Below are 16,001 nucleotides of genomic sequence, written 5' to 3'. Positions count from 1 at the left end.
CTTTAAATATGAACGCAATCCACTTAACCTGGCTGTTGTTTGTAGAGTCAAAACCAGCCTAAGCCTTGCTCAGCGGGCATCTCCGGACCGTGCAGGCGGGGAAGGTGCCATCGGCCAGGCGGGCTCTGGCTTATGGGCGGCGGGAAGAGAGCTGATCCCACGCACACTGTCACTGTCAGCCGAATGTGCCTTGTCTTTTTTCCCACTTTTCTGGCAAAGCTGTCATTGATATGTTTTGGTTTGGCCCAGGGTATGGAATTGGTTACATATGTTCCCCATGCTTTGAGGAAGCCTGAGGAGAGAAGGCACGAGAAGAGAAGGAAGGGGAGGAGGGGAGGCAGGAGGCGGAGCGAGAATAGGAGCAGCCATGTGACTGATGGTGTGGGCCTGCCAGTGGCCTGCGTGGGTCCCCGGAAGCAGGCTGTCTCGGGGGGTGCTACATGTTTAGGGTCAAGTCGCTCTATCTGCTGTGTCTGGGACTTGGGCAGAGCACTGGAAAAATTGGCCTGACCCAAGTGGCCAATTAAACTTTCCATTGGCAGAGATAGAACTAAGAGTTTAAAAAAAAATACATGAAATCTTTCCATTTGAGTAGTTTGTTTTTTAATGAAATGAAACATTTACTGACATAAACTCTACAGAGCAATAGGAGAATGATTAATTAAACTCTGTGGTGCCATTTTGGACAGTCTCAATGCCAGAATAAAGCATTAGAAGGCGTTTGGGGCCGGGGCGGGGGGAGGTGAAACCCCTTCCAGAAGAGTCCATCAGGCCTTCCGAGGTTCAGACCTTCTGCCTGTCTTTCCTCCCAGTTCCTACAGGCTCCTGGCAGGGGCAGGACAAGGGGGATTTCTGCAGGCTCAGGTTGTATGGCTTCTGAGATATGAAACCAAGGACTGTAGTAAAACACAAAGCAAAGGCTTCAGAGAATGCCAGTCCTCATACATGATTACGCTGGCTTCCTAACCTTTCTGGGCTAGCTGGAATGTGATCACTGCCATCACTCAGGCCAGAGCGTCCCGGCCAAAACTCTTGGGCCCCGATGTGCCCAATAATCAGACTTTTTTTTTTTTAAAGAACATCCATGCTATGCATAGACCATCCCTCAGATAACATCCTCAAGAGGCTGAGACCACATCCATATTCAAATAAGACATTCTTACTTCTATACCAGTATGTATGAATACAGAAAAACAGTAATCAGCCTTGGGTTTTATGGCCAAATGAGGTCAGTTCCGATCAGTTTTGCTGCCAGGTGAGTTAACAGAACTTGGGGTTTCCAGAGCTTTGGGTTTCGGGATGGTGGATAAGGAAATGCTAGTCCCTGTCTCTCACGCGGTTTGTCCAGAGCACTACAGGACATTCTGCTGGTGCCCTCATGTTCTTCCCCCTGTTCCCAGCTCCCCGCCCCATCCTGAGTTTTCAAAATGAGTTTTCAGCAGTCGGAGGAGGATTTAAGCTAATTAGCCACAGAGCTGACCCAACACCCAACTGAAGAGGGCACCTGGTTCATTAAACCCCTCTCACTAAACCAAGGGTCACTCCCAAAATGGGAGCAAGGTTATGTTAGAATAATTAAATTGAAGGCCTACTTCAACACAGCAGGAATAATATATGGATTTTATCACAAGAAGTTACAGTGGCAGAGAATAAGAAAGCATTCCAAAAAGGCTCATATAAGCGTGTGACTGACAGGGCCGTGGCTCGCAGCCACGGGAGCCAGGAGAAACCCAGTTCCAAAAGGAACAACAAAACAAAGAGAATGGCAACAGACCCCGGAAGTCAGGACGGGGTTTTGCTCTGGGCCCAGGTCCTCCAGAGTTAAAGGGAGCTGCTACATGCAGATGCTGTGGTCTGCTGCTATCCCTGAGACCTAGGGGAAGACATCTAGGTTTCTGTATGGCTTGAAATCAGGTTCTTGACTTTGTAAGTAAACCAGGTCAGAAGTTGGGGAGGGTTCCAGATTACAAGCTTGGGCCAAGGAGCAGCCAAAACATACAAGTGCTTGGCGGGCAGTGGCAGAAGGCGAGACGGCAGGAAAAGGAAGGAGAGGTAGAAGAAGAGTGTCTGGCAGTGATTGGAAGAGGGGTCAGGGCATGCACCTCACCCCATCTATGGTATTTCCTGCTCCGTCAGGAAGGCGGGAGTGCAGGGAGGCTGCCTGCCCCCCACCCCCCAAACGTCTCCTGTTTGTGTGGTGCAGCCTGAGGTTTTCAACATTAGGCAGCTCCCCCAGAGGGTCACAAAGGTCTCAAATGATAGATGGCCTGTCCAAGGTCATGAGTAAACACGGGCCCTGGAGGCGCCCTGTCTCCCCATCAAAGTCACCAAATCCTGGGGCACCTCAGGGTCACTGGGCCAGAGGGTGCCCAGCCATGGGGACATGATGGCACATCTCAGCTGGTGGGGCACCAAAAGCTGGCCCAGGCAGAAGCAAAACGAATTTATGAAGTTCAGAGATGGAGTTTATAGATGCTATAAACATGGGAGAGTATTTTTCAGTCCATGGATTTCTTTTTTTTTTTGGTCTGCCTCATTCATAGTTTTTCATCAGTTTAATTGAACTGTAATTTACATACAAGAGAATTCAACCGTTTTAAGAACACAGTGAGTTTTGACAAGCATAAACAGCCCACCGCCACATACAGGATATAGAACAGGAGCTGACAGATGACCGTCTGTGGGCCAAATCCAACGCCCACCTGTGTTTGTTTTGTATATTTTTAAAGGGTTATTAAAAATAGTAATATGCGACGAAGATCATATGCAGCCCCCAAAGCCTCAAATATTTGCTCTCTGGCCTTTACAAGCGGTCGATTGCTGACCCCTGACACAGAACATTTCCATCACCCCTCCGTTCCCCGCAGCCCCTTGGCAGGCACTCCCCTCCCCTCCCGGCAACGACTCGTCTGCTTTCTGTCACTGTAGCTTTGCTTTTTCTAGAACTTCACATAAATGAAATCATACAGCACGTTGCCTTTTGTGTCTGGCTCCTTTCACTTACGAAGCTTTCGAGATTCGTCACCCAGCTTTCCGCATACAGCAATGGCACGCTCGGTGCTCATTTCTGAGCGGGGCGGCGTCCCCTGCCGGGGCCGGGCTTCCTCGGCACCCCCCGCCCCCCGCCGCTCGGGGCTCGACTTGTTCTCGCCACGCGCAGGCTCAGAGGAGAGGGGAGTGGCGGCCCCGCACTCACTGCCTTGTCTTGCAGGCATGAACAACCGGGAGGTGCTGGAGCAGGTGGAGCGCGGCTACAGGATGCCCTGCCCGCAGGACTGCCCCATCTCTCTCCACGAGCTCATGATCCACTGCTGGAAGAAGGACCCGGAAGAACGGCCCACTTTCGAGTACTTGCAGGGCTTCCTGGAAGATTACTTCACCGCCACAGAGCCCCAGTACCAGCCCGGTGAAAACCTGTGAGACCGGGGTCTGCAGAGAGAGGCCTTCCGGCGAGGCTTCCCCGCCCCCTCCCCATTAGCTTTCAGTTCCGTAGCCAGCTGCGCGGGCAGTGCGAGCCGTCCCGGATCAGATTGCATGTGACTCTGCAGCTGACGAACTTCCATGGCCCTCATTAATGACACTTGTCCCCAAATCCGAACCTCCTCTGTGAAGCATACGAGACAGAACCTTGTTATTTCTCAGACTTTGGAAAATGCATTGTATCGATGTGATGTAAAAGGCCAAACCTCTGTTCAGTGTAAATAGTTACTCCAGTGCCAACGACCCTAGTGCTTTCCTTTTTTTAAAATGCAAATCCTATGTGATTTTAACTGTCTTCACCTGATTCAACTAAAAAAAAAAGTATTATTTTCCAAAAGTGGCCTCTTTGTCTAAAACAATAAAATTTTTTTTCATGTTTTAACAAAAACCAATCAGGACAGGTGTTTGGTTTTTTCTTTTTTATAATATGAATATATATAATATATATGTCCCTGTATATACGCCATGTGGGTGCTAATGTGGAGACCATGGCCCACTTGGGCCGTTAACGCCTCGGGACCCAGAGTGAGGATTTTACTGCCAAATCAGCATAAAAGCACTGCTGTCATCCTGCAAACCAGTGGCCTCCTTTTTGGCTGTTGCAAAGCATGATCCTTTTTCTTTTTTCTTTTTTTTTTCTTTTTTTTTTTTTTTAATTTGGATTGCACTTTTTTGGTTCATGATTGTACCTGTAGATGGCTGTTCCTTTGACTCTTTTCAAGCAGCCCCAGAGCTGAATTCACAAGTTCTGTTTCCAGTATTTGCTTTGACTTAACTGCGATTTGTTCTCGAAGTCTAAAAGCATATTGAAGCAAGCAAATGGCCAATAACTACCAGGGGAACTGGAAGATGGATACCACACATACTTCTTGTATAAAAATATGAATGCTGAAATGTTTCAAACTTTTTTTATTTAATAAACCTTGTAACCGCATTTAAATGGTCTAAAACCCATAGCATCAGAGTCAATGTCATGGCGACCTGCTAAACTTTCTCATGCAACTAAAATTTCTGAGGGTGGGGGTTGGACATTTCCCATTGTAAAATACGTGTTTTAAACGTCCTGTACTGCTAATGAAATGACTTTCTCTATGTCCAAGAAGTCTCCAGTGGAATAACTATGCACTACTTTACATTTCATGGGGATGCACCGAAAAAAGAAAAAAAAGAAAAAAAAAAGTATTATATTTTTAGTTGCTGTTTGTACCAACCTTGAATTACATGTTTAACGACAACAAATCAAAAAGCCTATTTCTATTAAGTTTTTAATACTGGGTAGCAACTCTGAAATCTTAATTCCTTTTTTGTTACGATTTATTTGTGAGTTTACATTTTTAAATTGTTTAACTTTCTTAATTTAGTAATTAAAAAGAGAGCATTTTACATTTGAATTTTTTTTCTTCATTTGTTTAAATCATGGAAGGTGCTCTAGTAATGACGTATCTGTCCCACACCAGGTGATAAGGAGTGCTCTGGTCCGTTTAACCATTGTGCAGTGACTTCCAAATGAGAGAAACATTCAGAACACTGGCAGTGGGTTCTTCCCCCTAGAAAGACTGGACCATTGTCAAGCTATTTCAGAGGATTATTAAAGCAAGATTAAGCATACTTTCACATTTTAATCTATCAGACATGGTCTCTAACTGGAATGTTCTGTATCCCACTTGTAGGAGGAAGACAATTACAAGAAAAATCTTTATTGCCCTAGAGTCAGTATATGTGTTTCCCGTGGTCCTCTCCCTCTGTAAGCGTGTCGCTAGGCAGGAAAACAACCCTGTGTGGTAGGAGGGGCAGTGGGTAGACTGCATGAGCTGTCCAGGTGCCTGGCTGTGCACTCATTCAGTTGCGGGACCTTCAGCAGCCATCTGCCACCTCTGTTTTGGGTCCTGTCTGTAGAGATGGGTTTCGATGAGATTTGCCGTAGGTTCCTACAGATCTAAGATCCTGTAATTCGGAGATCATTGCTGTCATGTGGAGTTATACAAGCGGGAGAGTTCTCTTGCTGAAGTAACCTTTATATTTAGAAAGGGTTTCCAACATTTAAAAAAAAAAAATGGATGAAACAAAGGGATTTTCTGGTTAACCAGGGCTTTCTGGTATTGTTTTAGTATTAATGCAATTGCTAAATTTATAAAAATTTCAAACATCTTCAACAATTACTATCACATTACTGGGCAATTTATTAACATGTTCTAGATATTTTTAAAGATAACTTTGTTTTCATCTTCACATCCCACTAGGTTGGATAATTTGCAAATATTCTCCAAAGGATTGTTATTTATGTTTCTGACTCAGTCATTCAAAAAAAAAAAAAAAACTAAAAAAGTTATAACCTGCTTTAAACAGAGATTCTTTAAGAGAAAACTTAGTCTCTTCAAATCAAAGTGTAGCCTTTAATTCATCAGTTGAGTTTGTTGTGGATTCTCTCCTATGAAGCAGAACTAAGGACTTGGGTTAACTTGAGGTCACTATGACAAAATGTTCTGAAACAGTGTGGGGCTGCAGGATGAAAGAGTACCTGCAGATACAGAGAAATCAGATATGTTTTCAGGGTTTTTCTTCCGAAAGTTAAGTGCTGCCCAGAGATATTCCTGAGGTAGACCAGTCCAGGCAAATGAAACCACCTCCAGGGGTTCCCAACACCTCCCAAGAAGCCTCTCTCCCTCCCAGGTTGTAGAAGCGTGGAATGAGGAAACTGAATTCACTGACCAAAATGATCTCTGGTTAAGAAAGAACAACAGGCACACCTCAGAGATAGTGCAGGTTCCAACCCAGACCACCTCAATACAGCAAGTCAAATGAATGCTTCGGTTTCCCAGTGCATATAAAAGTGATGTTCACACGATACCGTAGTTTAGTAAGTGTGCAAGAGCATGTCTAAAAAAAAGTACATGAACTTAATTTTAAAATATTACTAAAAAATGCTGATTATCATCTGAGCTTTCGGTGAGCTGTAATAACTGATCACAGCTCATCATAACAGATATAATAATGAAAAGGGGTGAAATACTGCAAGAACTAGCAATATGACAGAGACACGCAAAGTGAGCCACTGCTGTTGGAAACACGGCGCCAACTGACTTGCTCGACGCAGGGATGCCACAAACCTTCCATGTGTAAGAAACCGAGTATCAGCGAAGCACCGTATAACGAGGTATGCCTGGGTCTTGAATGGTACCTTAGCAGCAAGTGATGGTGAAATGGTTTTTGTCTTTAGGACCCTGGTAGTGAATAAGTACTCGCTCTGCTGCCTTAGGAGAGCGGGCATCTGGCATTGCTGCACTGCAGAGGGGGACTTCTTAATACACTATTTCTTTTTACTTTCTTAAAATCAAATAATAGAGCGACTGGACAAGACCACTTGACAAAGCTCAGACGTTGAAAATGTGACAACACGATTCCCATTCACCCAATGCTCACGGCAGCTCACACTCTTCGAGGCGCTTCGTTCACGGTGCATTGATGGATGGGCTGGGAGGACCCGCGAGCCAGGAGTGGACGCAGGGCCTCCCACGGGCTGGGGCATCGGGGTGTAGACCCAAGCTAATAATGCATTTGGCTCTGACTCAGTCATGGCAAAGAAAGGTGTATGGGGAACCAGGCAGCTCCCCCAGAAAAATTAAGGGTATTCATAAACCCTCAAATACAGCCACAGTACTGAAGATTTTCTGACAAGTGCCGGAGGGTGTTTACCTGCCTGGAGAAAGACAGGAATCCTCCTGTGGCTAAATCTTGGCACCAGAGGATTTTTCTAGTAGCGTTGGAGCTGCAAGATTTTTATCTGAAATTTCCTCTGGGACCTGAAGAATGTATACTGCACTAACTGGAACAGTTCTTTCATGAGTCTTGAAAGAAGGTGAGGTTTTCGGCAGTATGCAGAGGGGAGCCTACGGCAGGAGGGATGTCATCCGTCCTTGTGTCAGTGCTCAGGACAAGGGAGCCTCGCTTGACAGAAGAGGCATTTCCTAACAAGTTATATTTGGATAAAATGGTGTTTGGTGAATTTGTTCCTGAAATGTAGTCTAATAGGTTTAGATGGCTTTTGCTGGCTTTCTTACCACTAGATACTATACTGTGGGGATTCAGTTAGGCTGTCCAAAATATTTGCTGGAAGGAAGAAAAGGAGGGAGAAGGGGGAAATAGGAGGAAAAAAAAAGAAGGAAAGAAAAAAATAATCTGGGGGTAGGGGGAAGGAAGCTCAAAACTTTTATTCTAAAAATGATATTGTGGGGTACAGATTTAACAAGTGAGTACCAGTAATATATGTTTATTTAATTCTCAAAAGTAGACGACATCTACAGTGAAGAAAATAATGAAAAATTAGTATCTTTAATATCTTTGAAATCTCAAATAGACCTTCGTAATCTATATATACCTATCTTCCCAGAAACCTTTCATAATAAATTCCTAAATCATGCCTCATTCTTTTCAAACATGCAAAATATCCAGAACCCCATGGGGGCAGGGAGAGACATGACTTTATTTTCAAAATTCTAAGGACTGAAAATAAAAATAAGAGTTTTCCCAGCTTGGCAGGGACTATTCTAAGGAGAATGTGATCAGCGACGGACGACGGCTCCACCAGCAGCCAGAACACTGTGCCCCTTTCCGGAATACTTACGACTCTTGTAATACTGTGTTTAATAATATGACTCTTCTTTTAATGCACCTTCCCTGCCGGACCGTGAGCTCCTTGGGATCGGTAACTGCCTAACTGGTTCACCAGTGTTCTCCCTGCCCTGAGAGCAACGATGAACTGCTGGTCGACATTGAATGGGTGGATGGTGGCTAAGTGGGTGAGGCCGTCTAGTGGGGCATATGACTGACCTGCAAATGATGCCCTAACCTAGGCCCGTGCCAAGCACACTGGGATTTGCTGTGAGCTGCCAGCTGTGCTAGCCCTGACCCCTGCAAATGTGTTGTCACCAGTCTTCAGTATGTGATTGAAGTGAACCCCATTAGTACTTCCCAAGTCTTTGCCCAGAACTCATCCCAACACTAATGCTAATAAACTCGTCCACCCTGGGACCTGGGACCTTCAAGGTCTCATTCTAACTTTGTACTTTTATGAAAATTTGATATTCTCCCTAGGATATCCATTTTTTATCTTCACATAAAATTATTTTCCCAGACCTTCAGGTTGTGCATTGTTAAGCAGACCACAGCTTGTAGGATTCCTGGCACACTCCTGCACCATCCAGGGAGTACCTGCACCCTGCTTGAGAATCACAGCATGAGGATGTTGTCCATAAAATATTACTATTAACATAAAAATAATGTATTTGGGAGAGGTGACATTAACCCCCATTAATATGGATTCTCTTATCTGATTCGCTTTTTTCACCCAGCAAAGAACAGCCCTCTGACTGAGAATGGGACTGAAGACAGGAGGGTTTGATAATGGGAAGAAGAAAACCATCCAGAGCCACCCAGAAGTGAAAGTCCGGTCAGATCAATCCTGTTGGTCCAAGATGGCAGCAAATGGGAGTAAACAGGATGGAGACACTGGACAAGGAGGAAGAAACCAGAGCTGGGATGAGAGGAGTCCTTTGCCAAGGCTGTTCAAGGTAGTGGGATAATGGTAGATATGACTATGGATATATATAAGGACTTAACATTCGTTCCTTCTCCATACATTTGCTGAGTGCTTATTATGGGCTAGCCCTTGTGCTAGCACTAGAAAGTCAGAGACAATATTCCCAGTCCAGTGAGGATGGAGACCCATAAAAGATTGTTGCAATAAGCTCTCTGCAGGGCGCCTCTGTGGCTCAGTAGGTAGAGCATGTGACTTTTTTTTTCTAAAGATTTTATTATTTTTAAGTAATCTCTCTACCCAGCGTGGGGCTCAAACTTACAACCCTGAGGTCCAGAGTCACATACTCTACCGACTGAGCCAACCAGGTGCCCCTAGAGCATGTGATTCTTGGTCTCAGGGTTGTGAGTTCAAGCCCCATGTTGGGGGTAGAGTTTACTTTAAAAAAAATAAAAAAAATAAAAAAATAAATATATATATATATATACTCTCTGCTAGGTGGTAGCAAGGGAGTGCTATCTAGCCCAGGATGGGGAGTGTAGAGAAGGTTTCCTGGAGGAGGTGATGCCTGAACTCGATCTTAAAAGACAAGTGGAAATAGATTATGTACTATGTAATTGTAGGCCCAGTGTTTTTTGCCTTTGGATGTGTTTCCTTCTGATTCCCAACCCCCAGTAGGGGCTGGCCCATGTTTTAAATATAGAAGGTGCTCAGCAAATGCATCTAAATGAAGAAAAAACAAACAAAAAAATCTAAGTCAATCTCTCTCTCTCTCTCTCTCTCTCTCACACACACACACACACAACCATATAGGTGCATCAGTTATTCTGATTACTGAGCTGCTAACAAAGAGGATGGTAGATAATACCATAACAGGACAGAGAGAAAGGTTTTAGGCAGGTTGTTGGCTCTAGTGTCCCAGCAGGAATGGTACAGTAATTTGAAATATTTTTACAGAGTATGAGAATTAAAAAGTGGCAGGAGTGGGGCGCCTGGGTGGCTCAGTCGTTAAGCATCTGCCTTCGGCTCAGGTGGTGATCCCAGGGTCCTGGGATCGAGCCCCGCATTGGGCTCCCTGCTCGGCGGGAGGCCTGTTTCTCCCTCTCCCACTCCCCCTGCTTGTGTTCCTGTTCTCGCTCTCTCTCTGTCAAATAAATAAATAAAATCTTAAAAAAAAAAAAAAAGTGGTAGGAGAAGAGGCTTATAATAGCTCCTCCCCACTCTCTTAATAGCAATGAGCAGAGTGGAGGGGCTTTTGTCGCATTTATGAACTCATTGGCATTCTTTCCTGTCCTTCTATTTACCAGGCTGTTTTGCTTGAATCCTCATGCAACATGTAAACTCATGAAAGAAGATATATAGGGGCAGTTGCAGGATGTTCTCTGGTTGTTTTGTTTTGGAATTTTTTCCCTTTGGTTAATTATCAAGTGCTTGCAATGTAGTAATCAATGAGTAGCTAATTAGAAGCAGGAGAGAATGAAATGGTTATTAGACTGTGTTTTTAATGAAAACCGTACATGTAATACTGTGGGGAAATATTACCAAATCACAAGAGGTTTCATCTTTTTCTTTTCTTTTTTTTTGGTGTGTCTTTACAAAAGGATTCATTTAAAGCCACTCGCAAACTAAACCCAGGTATGTGAATCCTTTTGCTCTTAGACTCCTCCCGAGGGGCGAGCACTAGAAGACATCAGGAAGCAGAGCCTCTGGAGATGGCTCGGGAACCCAAGCCACCCTAACGGAGCCAGGTAGGTCTGTCCGTTCCCAGAGAACAGCGAGGAAATGGTGAGGAAATGGCAGTAGTTGCCTCGAGAATTAGGGAATGAATAACAATGCTTTCTGGTAAATTAACCATATTACATTGTGCACAGTAAAGTGATGGAAAAACCCTGTTAAAAAATTGAATAATAATTTGCCCACATCCTTTATGGAAAATGCATAATTTTCCTACTTCAGTGGACTTTAGTTTGATTTAAAATCTGAACAGCTCCCACACTGCTCGGCAGAGCGTAATTTGTGAGGGCACTGGGAAGGGGAGAGGAATCAGACTGTCATCAGCGCAATCCTGCGTGAGCCCCTTCACCTTCCTCCTTTCACCTGCAAATTCAGAAAATCTTTGTGTATATGATCCTGAAGGTCTGGAAGTGAGAGCGCGGGGCATTAATCATTGTCACAGCTATCGCTAAGCCACGGCCTCACCACGTTTCAGAGGGGAAGCAGTGCTTCTCTCTAGTCAGTGTTTTTCTGCTCTAATTCGAGTAAGCACTTGGTTTTTAATAGTAGAGAAAATGGAAATGTAGCACAGCTATACTTAAAACAGCAAGCCAAGAACAAAAGCAATATGCACGCAGCCAGAGAAGACCTCGGAAGATAAACAGATAAAACAAAAAGCTGTGCTTGGCTGGGATTCTGCTTCGGAGTCAAATGCAAAATGGAGAACGTTGTTCCAGTTCTAAAGATTTTGCAGTCTACAGTGTTTGAAATAAAAAGTCCTCATGTAATGCACCCAGCCCCTCAGAAGCCATGCTGTGGCTATGAATGCGGATATCTGGGCACGACTGATGTAGGTGTTCAGAACCAGAGTGGTCAGAGGGGGGCTGGATGCCCTGAACTCAGCCGTGCGCTCCCATAGCAACCCCTGTGCCTTTCCCCTCCTCCCCTCCCGCTCCCATCCTCCCACCCTGCTCCCCGTCCCCACTAGAACCACCGAATTTTTATTTAGACACTCCCGCATTCACTTCATCCCCATCTCTCCACTAAGGGCCATTATTTGTTTATGAGACACAGCCCTTAGATTTCCACCTGTCAGGGCAAATCTGTGGCTGCTTCGGTTTCGCCTTGTTGGCCCATCTTGCCTCCTCGATAACTGTGATGGCCCCACAGGGTTGACCCTTGAACCCCACAAAGACCAACATTTCTTAGCTCTTTGGTGCCCATTTTGGCTAGCCAAAGGGGCCTTCCCCAGTACTCCTCCCCACTCCTTCCTTCGCTCCCACCAACCCCAGCCAGTGGCCCAAGATTTATTGGACACTAGTTTGATTCCTATGCCTCCTGTTACTAGATATTAAGTTACCTTTTTGCAAATTAGAAAAAGCTACCCTACCTCCAGACATTGCTGCCATCTGCCAGAAAACTACTGTGGTAAATAAGCCAAGAGATCATGTGAATGGTGCCCCCCAAAATTGTGTAGCCCACAGCTGGCTCAGCCGTATGTGATGACCCTAGAGTTGGAATCACCTGAGCTATCCTGGAAGCCTGTCTAAAAATCAGAGCCCCAGTAGGTCAGTCTTGCCTTTCTATGACAGGTTGCCATTTCAAAATCTAAGTCTTTCGGTCATGATCACAGATTGCTAAGGGGCAGTTTCTGGAAGAGACAAAGAGCCCCCAGGCAGCAGTACTGATGGGTAGACAAAGCGCAAACCACACTGGGTAGATTTTTAGGAAGCCTCAGATAGAAAGCTGCTAAATCTGAATGTTCAGGATGCAGGGGAGAGGTGGACTTGGCTTATACTTAGGTCAACCATTACCCCTCCACAACGTTGGCTGCTCCATTTCTTGTTGACTGCTCCATCTGCTCCTCCACCAGAATGGCTTGGTGATACCAGAGGCAGACGCCTGACCGGGAGGAACCAACCCATTGAGTAGTCACTAGCTAATGGAATGGTTGCCTTGGAGTTGGAACCAAGAGTCAAGGGGCTGTGGTGATGGGCACTTGGTCTACAGGTTAGGTTGGCCCCGTTGGGGAGCAGAGACAACAGTCTGCAGAGGGAAGCAGTGGTTGGAGCTCCTGGGCCACCAGAGAGAGAGTGACTGGGAGTAGCTGCTTTCTACACTCCTGTATCTGGAGGCCCAGCTGCACTTCCTGAGCACCATCTCCATGAGATTCCTCGAACCTGTGCGGTGCACCATCTTGTCACTTGAGCTAACTCAAAGGAGCTTGGGTTGGGCCCCTGCAGTCCAGCTCCGCTGTTTTGCCAACCTCCTCTCTCCCTTTCCCTCTCCATCACCCCCACCCCAGCTCCTGGCTACACCGAACTGCCTACCATTCCCCAAGCATGCCCTGCCCTGCTCCAGTCTTTTCACCTGGCCTGGAATGTTCTTTTGCCTTCTCTCCTCGTCTTAAAAACCTCTCCGTCCTTTGAGGCCAGACTCACCCCACCCCCACCCCCACCCCATGAAGCCGTCTCTGATGCCCCAGTCACACATGATCGCTCCGTCCTAAGAACTCGCTGCACTTGGCTTCCCGAGTCTCAGTGGCATCCCCAGCTCACTCCCCCCGCGTTTCCCTCCTTGCCTCTGCTCACTGAGGGTAGGAACTTGGCACACATCAGGCACGGATGTTGCATTGAATTTAATCCAAGGGTTGGAATCCTAAAACACAATCTGAGTTTCTTCAATCAAGAGTACTATGCCAATATAAGACAATGTTCCTTAAAATGGAAATGCATTTAGGGAATGCTTCAGATTAAGGGGATGCAGATCAAAGGGCACATTCTTGGCCAGGAGTTCTAAGGCTTAGAGACCCAAATAAATTGTAGACATTTTATTTCCTGAATTGATTGGAACCATAACACTGGATTTGGTGCTGTAACATAAAACTTTCCGAAACTTTTGGCCTGGCCAAAAGTTTGGTCGCCCCTTGACTGTGTTAGGATTGGTCTTGTCTAAAATTCGAGTGCCCATGCCAACAGCTGAAACCTGGTAAACCTGGGAGCCCGACTAGGAGACACGCTCGGTGTAGACGGGGGACCTGGGGGCCGTGCCCTAAGCTAGAGGTACAGGCACACGCAGCTCCACGTGCACTGCCCGGGGACACACGTGCACTCGGGGTCGAGGTCCCGCGGACCCACGTTGAGAACAGAAAGCAGCTGCTCCTGCAGACGGTGTTGGACGGGACAGCTGCCTTTTGCAAGTGTGAGAATTTCCCGATGGCGATCTTTCCTGCCGCTGTGGGCCCTCGGCCCGGCTCGGCCCGTTCTTGCTCTCCTGCTACCCTCCCATCCCGAGGCTTCTCCCCTCCTGACCTGCCCGCCCCAGGCTCCCCCTGTACCAACGAGGGGGGGTGGGTTTGGGCTCTAGGTCATGGGATGAGCCAAGCCCTTGCCGCTCGGCCAGCTGCTGGGAGGCTCCCGACACCGGAAGGGAAGTCCACTTTCAGACGCTGACCTCTGACCCTCACTTCAAGCTTTCCACACAAAGCACCACCGGGGTCACCTAAAGCCGCACTTCCCAAATCTGCCTGTGAAGGTCCTAAGAGAATCCATTAAAATGCAGGTTTCTGGGCCCCTCCCCAGGCTTTCTGAATCAGGCTTTCTGAGGCAGGAGGCCCAGGAAAGTGGCCTTTTCTCCTCTCACCTGCACCCCCCACCCCACCCCCCGCACCCCCCACCCCCACCCCTGCTGGCCAGGCACGGCAGCAGATGATTCATGACACACTTCTCCTTTTAAGGCTCCTTTTAAGTCCCACTTGCCTCAGCTCTGTCCTGGGCGGCCCTGGCGACTGCGTCATGGTCTGCCCCTGCTGGCAAGGAAGGACGCAAAAGGCTGGTGACCGGAGCACCCCAGGGCGCGGCTGTGGGTGCTCGCCTCCCCGCAGGGCAGCGGGGCAGCGCCAGCCACGGGGCCGTCTGCTTTCAGAGCAGCCCCCCAGGTCAGGCCAGCGGGGCTCGGCTGACTCGACCCCTCAGAAAGCAAGTCTTTGCTGCGACAAGGCCGCGTGAGCTGTGGCCAGTCCCTGAGAGCAGTGGTGAAGTCGGACTGAGATCTGCGGAGCAAGCTCACAGCTCTCCCCCGACAGGATCTGGGGCTGTGGGGCGGAGCCTCGGCCGGGCCCTCTAGGCCAGCACTTCAAGGCGGGGCCGCCCTACTAGATGTGCCCAAAACATCACAAACTTAGAGGGCACAGAGGCCTGTTTTTCAGGGAATGGCCCTGGATTTATAGATGAAACTGGTAAAAAAAAAAAAAAAAAAAAAAAAAAAAAAAAACCACACTGAAATCTCCTGTCGGCTTTATTCTTGTCCCCTCCCTCATCCTTTGCACAACGAGAATGTCTCCATGTGGAAAGGCCTGGGCTGGCCTGTTTAAGGGATGTCCTACCTCACTCCTATGCCCACTTTTGATCAATGTAACTATCTCAAGAGCCTCCCTTACCCTTCAGAGATTCAGATATGCCCCCCAGCCCCACCCCCAGAGGATGGAACCAGAGTGGGATGGAGAAGCACCGTCTAGGAGAGGGGACTGTGGCAGTTAACAGGAACTTGGTCCAGAAGCTGAATGACGCTAAGGCTTCCACACCCTATTTGGCTTTCTTAAAACTGAAACATCCTCAGGCAAAGTTGTCCTCCACCTCCCACTCACTGGGGAAATCCTGTAGTTTGTCTTTGGCCCTGACTACTCAAGCTCTTACCCCGGCTGCCTACCTCCTTGTGAGCTCAATCCCTACTAAGGGGAACAAACAGGGTCTGAAATTTTAGTTAAATACAGATTGCTGTCTTCTACCGATCCTGGGGCAAGACGGCAAGACCCAGAAATCTACATTTTTAAATACATACAATTTCTCTTTTTAAGGGCATAAATTCAGATGTTGAAGCCCTGACCCCCATTACCTCAGAATGTGACTGTCATGGGTCAAACATAGTATGTATTAGAACGTGTCTAAACCCGTAACAATAGATTATGGGCAAAATAACTTTTTAAAAAATTTTAAACAGCCTTACTGAGACATAATTCATATGCCATACAATCCACTCTTTTAAAGTGTCCAATTTAATGGCTTTTTGTGTATTCACCCAGTTTCATAACCATGACCACAACCAATTTTAGAACATTTTCATTACCCCAAAAGAAACCACACCCCTTAGCCAGCACTCCCACCATCCCTTCTCATTCCCATAGTCCTAGGCAACCACTCATCTACTTCCTATTTCTATAGATCAGCCTGTTCTGGACATTGTATTTAAATGGAATCATACAATATGTGGTCCTTTG

At 46.7% G+C, this 16,001-nt stretch overlaps 1 protein-coding gene and 1 long non-coding RNA gene across 10 annotated transcripts in view; one reads left to right on the top strand and one right to left on the bottom strand.

The window, feature by feature from the left end:
* FYN (FYN proto-oncogene, Src family tyrosine kinase) overlaps positions 1-4,430 on the top strand; it is a 211,576-nt gene extending 207,146 nt beyond the window's left edge. For all 9 annotated transcript variants that reach the window (XM_034991851.1, XM_034991853.1, XM_034991856.1 and 6 more), the window contains one exon: positions 3,212-4,430. In XM_034991851.1, the coding sequence (XP_034847742.1) occupies positions 3,212-3,420 (209 nt within the window). In that variant the 3' untranslated portion in view covers positions 3,421-4,430. The remainder of the gene's footprint in view (positions 1-3,211) is intronic.
* Positions 581-3,093, bottom strand: LOC118001613. Its single transcript, XR_004676744.1, has 2 exons — positions 3,005-3,093; positions 581-896 (listed from the first exon to the last, which is right to left on the bottom strand). It is a non-coding gene; the product is annotated as an uncharacterized LOC118001613 (long non-coding RNA).
* Positions 4,431-16,001: the final 11,571 nt, after the last annotated feature.

The sequence above is a fragment of the Mirounga leonina genome, unplaced genomic scaffold (assembly GCF_011800145.1).
Source record: "Mirounga leonina isolate KUSES-001 unplaced genomic scaffold, KU_Mleo_1.0 Mir_53, whole genome shotgun sequence".
NCBI classification, from domain to species: domain Eukaryota; kingdom Metazoa; phylum Chordata; class Mammalia; order Carnivora; family Phocidae; genus Mirounga; species Mirounga leonina.
Note: the sequence above shows the minus strand (reverse complement) of the source record. Positions and strands in the feature narration are given on the sequence as shown.